At 36.8% G+C, this 10,440-nt stretch overlaps 1 protein-coding gene across 2 annotated transcripts; it reads left to right on the forward strand.

The window, feature by feature from the left end:
* Positions 1-1,988: 1,988 nt before the first annotated feature.
* On the forward strand, positions 1,989-10,361 carry srsf3a (serine and arginine rich splicing factor 3a). Of its 2 annotated transcripts, none has more exons than XM_073815203.1 (7): positions 1,989-2,211; positions 5,346-5,387; positions 5,540-5,750; positions 5,912-6,046; positions 7,384-7,422; positions 8,098-8,184; positions 10,000-10,361. In XM_073815203.1, the coding sequence occupies exons 2-7, from the start codon at positions 5,381-5,383 to the stop codon at positions 10,025-10,027; spliced, it is 507 nt and encodes a 168-aa protein (XP_073671304.1). In that variant the 5' UTR covers positions 1,989-2,211; positions 5,346-5,380; the 3' UTR covers positions 10,028-10,361. The 2 variants fall into 2 exon arrangements, with proteins under 2 accessions (XP_073671304.1, XP_065135965.1); XM_065279893.2 differs by lacking the exon at positions 1,989-2,211 and adding an exon at positions 4,796-4,917.
* Positions 10,362-10,440: the final 79 nt, after the last annotated feature.

Below are 10,440 nucleotides of genomic sequence, written 5' to 3' on the forward strand. Positions count from 1 at the left end.
TAACACAATGTTCCGGCTGTACTGTAGCTCGCGCTGATGAGAACACAGTGTCCTAGTAGACACCCTGACCCGTAACCCGTTGTGTGCTGACTGAACAGCTCAAGTTGGGAACAGCGTGTACAACCGCACGCAGCACGGCGATACGCCGAGAGAACAACAAGAATATATTAAGTTGTGAGGAAAGAAGTTTATTGCGTTTACCCTTAATGAAGAGAAGCAGTGTTTTCTGGTGATGCTGATGCGTTGGTTTCTTTTATTAGGAATATACTTGGAAATTCCAGGCATTTTCAAGTAATAGATGTGATTTTCATTTCATATAGCTTATTTAATTTTAACATGGTGTGTTAAGTAAAATCACAAAAAATCCAGTATTTTTTATCAGAATGTTGAATAACACATGGCAACCCACCTTACATTGTATTGCAACATCTTTAATACTAATACATCAATGTATGAGTGACAAGCAAATCCAGCTTCAAGCTAAATAACAAGGACTGGCAAGCATCAATCTTTAATTGATTTTTATATCCACAATGTGATGTGAGTTTAATGACATTAAAATGTCATTCAATGACAGTTTAATTCTGACAGAAGAGGATATGAGCCAAAATCAGATCCTGTCAAGTCAGAATAACTTACAATATTAAATAACATAATTACTGGCAACGTGTTACCTGACTGAAAGTGCTTTCTTAGACCGGAATGGTTACAAAATGTTCCCAACCCACTCACCGGAGGAACAAGAGGTGTTAGTGTGAATACAATAGGTGATTGTTTGCATTTTAGTGTTTCCCTTTTCAAGCCATTACAGATATACGGTTGATCTAGGAACATTATATATATTGAGATTCAATAAAGAATCTGTACAGACACATCAGGGATAACTGATTCATTTGATTTATTTGTAATTGAAAGATGCAGTTTCAGAATAATAATCTTGAAGCAGGTAAAATGACTTTTCCTAAATTTAACCTCAACATGTCTGTGGTTTATCCAAGATTATAAATGTAGTACATAGTGAAGCATGAAAGATAGTAAAACTAAAGGTTGCTTTAGTTTGGTATCTTAGCAGCAAGGATCTGCAGCACACCATAGAATGTGAAACCCCTCAGTACGGATGGCACAAGCAAACAAATGGGGAGCATTTGAGGATAGGGATTCAGACCAAAGTGACACATTGCCAACAAGGTGCAAGTGGGGACAGTCCACGCAAACATCCATGACCTTTTTGTGTTCTTGGTCTGTGATCAGAATATGTAAATAAAAGACACATTTTAGCATTCCTGTTGTTTGAAATTCTAATCTTAATATTTAACCAAATTAAATATAAAGTCATAAAAATTCAAAACTACACCTGGGGCTCATCTGTAGGCATGTTCTCATGTTACAGATTCTGATCTGTTGTTCTAGTAGCCTAGTTATAGAAATGACATCATTGTTGCATGAGGCATTCCTATAACATTCATTACATGATGACATTTTGGTTTTCGTTTCAGTATGCATATTAAATTGGTCATCAGTACAACTAAAGAAAGGTCTTTAGTATCTAAAGCGTATGATTAGGGATTCGGTTTGAGTCATAAACATTTGCTTGCATGCAATACCAAGCAGTTATAATAACTGTGTGTTATTTCTTCAAGGAAATGTGATTAGTTTCCCCTGAATGGTAAACAGTATTATGAATGTGGTTATTTATATGTTGACATAATTGATTAAATTATACTTTACTAATTCACAAATCACATCCATTAATCGTTTTAATTAAAATATTGAAAATTGCCACAAAATAAAAATAACTATATGCCTTTGCATGTACAGTTCATACTAATTTAATACTTCCCTATATATAAAATTAATTACTACTTTACATATTATTTATAGTGTTTATTAGTTTATGTTAAGACTAAGATGTACAGCAAAAATATTTACATTTCTAATTTTTTGCAGGGTACGTGTTTCTTTAAACAGAGCACTTATAGGCTAATTGAACCATAGCCTACGGGGTATCAGTAGTAGACGGAAACAGACAGGTTGTGTATGCTAGGATCGGGAAAAACACACTGGAGCTAAATGTTGTTTTATTGCTTAAGCCTAGTTAAGCTATAAGAAGTCAGTTTCTCTGTCTAGATCCGCGCGGTAAGAATTCTGTTCTTGTTCATTCTAATGGCACGTGCGGGTATAGAGACTTAGCGCATCATCGCTGTAAAAGAGGTAAGTCTTGTTTTTGAACACGCGTCTATTTTAAGACGCACATTTATGCAAAAATGACATTAAGTATAACGTACAGCCTAGAAACCAGGATGTAGTGTGTCACGACTTCTTAAGCACTAACTCACGGACCTGCTTTTTTAAGGGCATACGGATCCAGCATCCTAGATCATACGCAACTAAATGTATTTATGCCGCTACAAGTACGTGTAGGATACTGCAAACAAGCAAATGGTTTAATAATTCATAATATATAATTATTTTAAATAATGTTATATGTGAATTTCTTATGGGAAGTATCATTGTGTTAAAGCTTAAACGAATTTGTGTGTAGATTAAGTGTTAAGGTAGCCTACTAAAACGCTATTAAAACGCCTGTCGAAAACAAACGCCTTAATTTATCTCTGTTGAAAACAAGAAACACTCTAAAATCTTACATAATTTCGTGAAACAGTGTTGCAACTGTTCTCTTTGAAATGATAAAAACAAGTCATATACCATGCCAAACTACTTTTCAAAAAGTAGGCTATACTCTAAAAACAAACTGTGCTAAATACCACTAAAAGTGGTTCTTTGCTCGTAATCATAGAAGAACCATTTTTATTGCCATATACCACCAGTGAAGCACCTGTGTAGAACCATATAGTTCTATGTAGAACCAAATGTGGTGCTATATGGCCCCCGTATGGTTCTTCATAGGTGTTTCACTGATGCTATATATAGCACTAAAATGGTTCCTCTATGATTACGAGCAAATAACCACTTTTAGTGCCATTAAACATCTTTTGTTTTTAGAGTGTACTATGCAAGATTGTCACATGACCTCTTCACATTGCAATTTTCCAAGGCTTGGTAATACATAGGTTGTTTTTCACTTTTGAGCAGGTTACTGTGTTTTAAAAAAGTTTTTGGAAATGTTGTACTTTGGGCAGTCCCAACAAGTATTGAGTCACAATATGTTTTTGCAAAAGTTGTTGTGTGACTGATGCTACTTCTCTATAAAGGAAGGTCACATCAGTGCTTTCATGTGCAGTGCATGTAGTACATGTATTAGGTCATCTGGGTAGTCCAGACATACAAAAACTGCATGCTGTGCACACTGTAGAAGAGTAATGTTAGTATGCTTTACCGAATTAAACCACTTCTGCTCTCCAAAGTCCCACTATGATGTCACCATCAAAAGACTGACAGGCAGAAAGTCTTCTTAGTGGCACAACAACATACCATGCTCAGATTTTTATTTGCTGTTTGCATGTGTTTGTGGCTACAGACTAAAAGTGTTATGTCACTCAGTGTGCTTGTCCTGCGAGTGTTTTTTGGCCTGTTTAAGCCTCAAAAAGCACCTAAACTTTTGCTGCCCAACACTAGGCACTCACGGACCAATCACAGTTCATGTACAAATATGTACAAAAATATTAATCATAATAATACAGTGCACATATTACAGTGATGTCATCACCCATTACATTTTGAATGCAATACAATTTAGCACCCTTAGATTAAAATGTCCTTATAAGGCTAAAGATTACAAAAATCTCAAAGGGGTTATTAAACAAATCTTTTTATTGAAAACAAAAAACATCCTTTTTGAAAATATCTTAACGGTCGAAGATCACCGCTAAAACAACTACATGTACTTGCTGTTTAATATATGTCATTAAGTAGGCTATCAGTGTCATGTTACTGACATGTGTGTTTCAGTATGTATATTTTGGTTTATGGAGTCTGTGAGGGCGGGTTCATGGGAGGCTAACCAATCATCAGGAAGTGAAACAGAACAGAATGTGCAGTACTAATCTGAGAAAAAACACATTCTGTGTCGTGTGTGGTAACACACACATTCACACTTGCATAAAAACAAACAACTTTAGCAAATGAGAAAAAGATATTATTGCTTTTTTCTCTTTGTTGAGACAGATAAGAAAAACAGCACTGAAAAGGAATAACAAATCTCATTAACAAACTGGGGGTGTAACCAGAGAGAGGTGAATGTAAACATACTTCCACAATAACAGGCCTGCCCAGTGTGACAAAAATAAAGACATGCGTAATGCTCTTTATTTGAATACAAGGCATTTATGTTGAATAACTTTCATGGTGTTTGTTTAGTCCACACAATGGCTGAACTTTTGCTCCCAAAATTTATTGAGTTCACTATTATTACGCTTGTTGAAATCAGATTATAGGTTATACCAACATCAAAATAACATAAATATACAAAAGTTTTTTTTTACTTTTGCAATTTGTATTATTTTTATCTTAAACGCTGATTTTTACACAGCATGCTGTGTATATTTAAATTCAATGTTGATATTTCTAAAACGATATCCAGAGTAATTAAATTAAATTAACGTTACTAAGTTTTAAGTTAATTTGTTTAGCTGACCTAAGGTTTAAGAGTGCATCAACAACACAAAGAAAGAGTGCTATTTGCTCTATTGTTTTAGACACATACATTAGTTAACACTGGTTATTTTACGTTGAAATATGAATATTATTAATACTGAAAGCAGTCACATATGTCAGCTTTTCAGTTGATGGATGTTTGTCCTCCGCCATTTCTACGCGTGAGAACGTTTCCTGTGACGTCGTTGAAGAAAAGCGGAAATGCGTTTTCTTTTCAACTCGCGCTCGAAAGCCCTGCGGATACTATTAGCTTGCTAGCAACGCAGCGGTCGCGTGTGTTCGATTTCGGTAACATATTTGCCGGTAAGAAAACAATAATTTATTGCATTGGGGCAAACCTTCAATGTTTTATCGAAATACTTTGGTGTGTGTTTCTGATGATCGCTTTACGGCGGTCGCGTGTAGGCCTTTAAGCACAGAAGTTAGCATCTTAGCTTGATAGCTTTGTGTGTACTAATACATTTATTACTAACCTTCTGTTTGTTTCAGCTAGTTTTGTAACTGTTGAATAATTCAGCGTTGTCCGTTCGCTCATAGTTCTTCGTCTTAACGTGAATGTTGTCATTTTTATTTATTAACGGTTCGCACAGAATCAGTTTTGTACTGTATTAATTAAATCGGTGTAACGTTATATGTTTGGTATATAAAATTAGTGATGTTAAAGTTAGGCCTCTATCATCCATATTAATTTATTACTAAATTGTTCTGTTTTGATTTTTGATTCTTTGTAGGTTTTTTCTACTGTGAAGTTTGGATCCGTGCAGACATGGGAGGTAAGTCCTAATTTCATTTGTCCAAATCTTGCACTCATATGCGTTATTTGATCTTCTGAATGTGGTGGATTTATTTTTGATGCACAGCAATCCAGTTTTAGATGCACTGTTGTGAGAATTTATGCATTCCCTATTTCTCTCCCATTATATAGATCCTTCTTTACCAAGGGACTGTCCACTGGATTGTAAGGTCTATGTTGGCAATTTGGGAAACAGTGGTAACAAAAATGAGTTGGAGAGATCGTTTGGATATTACGGTCCACTCCGAAGTGTATGGGTGGCCAGAAATCCTCCTGGGTTTGCTTTTGTGGAGTTTGAAGATCCAAGGGATGCAGCCGATGCTGTGAGAGAGCTTGATGGAAGGTAAAGGCATACAATTATAATCTTTTGTCCTGAAGATGCATTAAAGCATCACATTTTAGCATATTAGAAAGTTAAAAATCTTTATGCAGCGAACGCTTCTAGAAAGTGTGGTCTTTTTTACATTTTTGTGACGCTGCATGTTTGTTTGTTTGCCGTTTCAGGACAGTTTGTGGTTGTCGAGTGAGAGTTGAAATGTCCAGCGGTGAAAAACGATCTAGGTATCGAGGACCACCTCCGTCTTGGAATCGCCGTCCACGTGATGATGTGAGACGTCGCAGTCCACCACAACGACGCCGGTACAACCTCTCTCTCCGCTCTCAATGAACATTTAGTGGGCTAGATGGTCTTAATCGTAACACAGTGACCTGTGTCTGAACCCAATCCCTACAAGCACTAAAGTGGGTGGAATAATAAGCATAGGTGTGGGGTTTGAAGAAAACAACTTTGCGTCATAAAATTTGGCTGACCTGGTCGACCATAAAATCCTCTCGGCGCTCTGCTTGCCCTGATCTGTTTACAGCTTTTTTGTTTCAGTGTAGATCAGACATTGCACTACCTTAACCTATGCTTCATTCCCAAAGCACAGCCTCATATCATGTCCTGTCCTCTCTAAATTGGCGCATTCGTTTTTTTTGTTTTTTTTGGACGGTGCTGTTCAATATCTTGAACTCTAGTCAAAGATGCACAGTGGCATAATTTGGTAGTCGTCTTATTGTTTGGGTTTTGTGTCATTTTTATCTCTATTGATGAAGCTGACCACCCCACCCCCCTTTCAGAGACATCACCACGCCTCTTCTCATCTACCTCTGAGTCAGTCTACTAGCCCTCTTTCAGCATCATGTGACCAGCGTGCACCAATCAGCTCACATGATCCAAGCATGGCCACCAGCCCATTGGTTCCTGAGCATGCCTCTTTCAGGCTTCTTCACCTCCTCCGACGTTAACCTGATCGGCAAAACCTACCAAGCCACACTTACAACCAATCGACGGGTCTTATGCCCCCCCAAATGTCTACATGACAACATATCCTCAGCAATCCTCATCTAACTGACATCTTCAACCACGTACTGTATAGCGGTCAACAATGTTAACATCTAGCAACCATCTGGCAAAATCTCCCCGCAAATTACGCCCTCCTGACCAGCACTCAGCTTCACTGCATCATAACTAGCTTGTTGAAAACCATACAAAATAGTAAGTTAATGCCTTTTCCTCCCGCTTAATGACATTTGAATATCATTTGTTTGTTTTGTTGGTGGTTTTAAGGTATGAACTTTTCCTTGATTGTATTCTTTGTAAGATGATTTTTTTTCCCAAAACAATATATTTACATCTCTTTGGATTTCAGTTTTCTTACTGAAATCTTTTTTGGGGGAGTGCATTTACCGTGAAAGTCTGTCCAAAATGTGCAAACTAGAACAGCCAGGTCTGATAAGTAGTTAAAGTGGATTTATAAAGTTGAGTGGTAATGGTTAACAGTGGTGATAAGACAAGCATAGTGTTTTCACTCGAACATAAAACTGTTGTTTTAGTTGACATTGCGTGGTCCCTCATGAGTTTAAATGCTTTTGCCAAAAGAAAGTGCATGATAATTGACTTCTGACTTGTTGTCCTGTCTTGTTGCTATACTTAGTTCTCCCCGGAGGCAGAGCTTCAGTCGTAGCCGGAGCAGGTGAGTTATAATGATGTTTTGGGAACGATTACAAAAGTGTTGACATCATGTTATAAGTCATGCTTGCATAGGCAACATAACAATTTTCATTATTTCTCTTCATTAAACTTTGCTATTTATTCTAACCTTAACTAGTAAAATTATGCACATAATTCACCATGGTGCAGACAAATGATTCCTCAAATCACAGTTTGGAGCTGGTGACTTTTTTTTTTTTAAGCTGACTGATGATAAAACAAGTGATTTTTAAAGTTTATGTAGTTTTTTTTGTAACACTTTTACAATAATTTTGTATTTGTTAACATTAGTTATTGCATTGCCCGATGTGAACTAACAATAAACAATACGTCTCCACGTCTTATTATTTCATGTTAATTTCAGCATTTATTTATACATTTTTAAAATTGAAAATTTGGTTAAAGCACAAACACCAAACATGAGCAATTGTACTGACGTTAACTAACATTAACATGGATTATTAAATACTGAAAACTATATTGTTTATTGTAAGTTCATGTCAGTAAGTGCATTTACTAATATATACAACCGTTTTGTGACATGTTATAGTTTTTCCTATGAGAAAAGGTCTAGCAGTCTTAACTTAACCAGTCCATTGTTTTCAAAGAGATCGGATTGGCACAAGAACATTTACACATATTTACTGGTCTTTTATAGGTCACTGTCCAGGGAGAGGAGAAGAGAGAGGTCCTTATCCCGAGATAGAACCTATAAACCTTCTAGGTCTTTCTCAAGATCACGCAGGTATGTTTATTTACACTTTTATTTACACTATTTACAATTATGTGACGGGATATACAGTGTGAATTTAAAGAAATGCAGAGGTTTAAAAAGTACTCAAAAATTTTACTCAAGTGAAAGTACAAGTACTAAGCGTAAATTTTACTCAAAAGTAAAAGTATCTGGCCAGAATCTTACTTGAGTAATAGTAAAAAAAAGTACAACATTAAAATTGTATTTAAATATTATTAAAAAAGTAACAGGAAGATTGAAAACTAGAGATTCATGTTTAAGCTTTTAATCTCTAAACATAAAGTCGATGAACCACATAAAAGGTTTTATCCTAGGTTTGTATTTAATTGTTTTTAATTATCAAACTATAAGACTACTACCTAATTTCAGTATGCAACATGCTACTCAAAGTTGTAAAACCTAGAATTTAACTTGCATTTTAAGCTCAGGCAGCCGATGCAGGACACTGTCAGTCCAAATCCAACTTTGGTGCATATCCGATAGGAATCCAATCACATTTAGAATGTGTGAACGGCCAAAAACCACACATGAAATCCTTTTTTTCCTAATCCGTTTTAGGCTACATCCGAAAATCCTTTTCAGAAATCCATTTTAGTCTGCCCTCCCTGATCGCATTTGTGTAGCTTTCCGGTTACATCATGCTGTCACGTAAACACGTCAGACTTTGAGGCAGCGTGACGTCATTGCCATAGAAACAGTGCAGATAATCCAGAAAACATAAGAACGCTACAGGATGCACAGATCAGATCTGAACAGTTGTGATACACAATGAGGACAGTGAGTCTTGTCAGATTGGATATGCACCAAAATCAGATTTGGACTGACAGATTGAACAAGGTCTTAAGGGCGATTTATAGTCGTGCGTAGGTCCTACGGCGTAGCAGCGACGGTGTAGGTTCCGCGTCGGTTTTCATTTATACTTGTGTGTCGCCGTCCGCGTCGACGTGCAAAGACACGCGAAACCGCTGGTTGGCAGTAATCACGCGTGTAACCACAGTAGCAGCAGAAGTCGTCACAGAAGAAGAAGCTAAGCAAGTTAACCCACAAACGAGGAAAAAATAGCAACTTGTTGTGTATAATTTGAGAAGACCAGCAATGATGTAAGTAAATAAACAGCGACTTATGTTGCAGTTTGAGTTAAATCACTCCTCAACTTGGCTCATCTTTGTTTTCACCGTCTCAACCGGAAATACCTATGACGCAGTTTTTTTACCTGACGGGAGGGGTTCTGGTGGACCAATCACAGAGCTTGCGGTCCGCGTAGAGCCGACGCGCTGTTAGGAATTTTGTGAGGTGCGCGTCAGGCTACGCAGAGCTACGCACAGGCTACGGATAGCGGCGTAGCACCTACGCACGACTATAAATCGCCCTTTAGTCTTGATAGAGAGGCTGCAAACAGCAAGGAACGTGTCACACGGGAACACACTTCATGTGTTGTCAGTTTCAAGGAAGCAAAAAAATCTTCATCATTAGATGAACTGTTGGCCAATTCCTAAGTGTGGTCCAAAGGCTCCAGAATAAATAACATTTAAATTAAACTGGCCACCAGTGCAATTCAATTGGTTTGGTAAGAGCAGGGGAAAATAGAATGAAAAAAAAAAGTACTTTTTGACTGTAAATAAAATTGTAAGGGGTAAAAAGTACTTTTACTTAATAAAATTTTCTTTAAGAAAAAAAAGTATTGATTTTTAATGTACTCAAGTGAAAATTCCCCAAAATAATGCTTAAGTACAGTAATCAAGTAAAATTACTCAAGTACTTTACACCTCTGAAGAAATGCTTATGTAACATGTCTTTTTTTTCCAGTCGTTCAAGATCCGCTGGAAGGAAATAAGATGGTTCAATGCAGCCCTGTTGAGAAAAGCGTGTGCAGGCCCTATCAACGTAACAGGATTATGGAAAAGAATGATGGATGCGGGTGTTTTTTTCTTTTTTTTGCTCATGAAGTATTTTAAAATGTCTTGTTCCCTTAGTAATTTTCCCCTAAGGTATGTGTACTTCAGTGGGTAGCAAGGGCTTTATTCTGCCTGAATGCCTGGACTGTCATTTTTAGCTTTTTAGGCAGTGAAACCTTCGAATGGATTAACTCGTGTCTGACTTAGACCATCAGTTGTAACCAGTTTTGTATTTTTTTTGTTTGTATTCGAATTAAACAAAAATCTTCACTCTTTTCTTGTAGGACTGACTTATTTTGTCTAACACATACAGAGATTATCCAGTGTTACCTTCATTAAAGTACCCCATTGA

The sequence above is a fragment of the Paramisgurnus dabryanus genome, chromosome 7 (assembly GCF_030506205.2).
Source record: "Paramisgurnus dabryanus chromosome 7, PD_genome_1.1, whole genome shotgun sequence".
Classification (NCBI taxonomy): Eukaryota; Metazoa; Chordata; class Actinopteri; order Cypriniformes; family Cobitidae; genus Paramisgurnus; species Paramisgurnus dabryanus.

Coding starts and splice junctions, on each gene's coding strand:
- srsf3a (XM_073815203.1), top strand. Junction 7,423..8,097: donor TTCAGTCGTAGCCGGAGCAG/GTGAGTTATAAT, acceptor GGTCTTTTATAG/GTCACTGTCCAGGGAGAGGA. Junction 8,185..9,999: donor TCTTTCTCAAGATCACGCAG/GTATGTTTATTT, acceptor TTTTTTTTCCAG/TCGTTCAAGATCCGCTGGAA.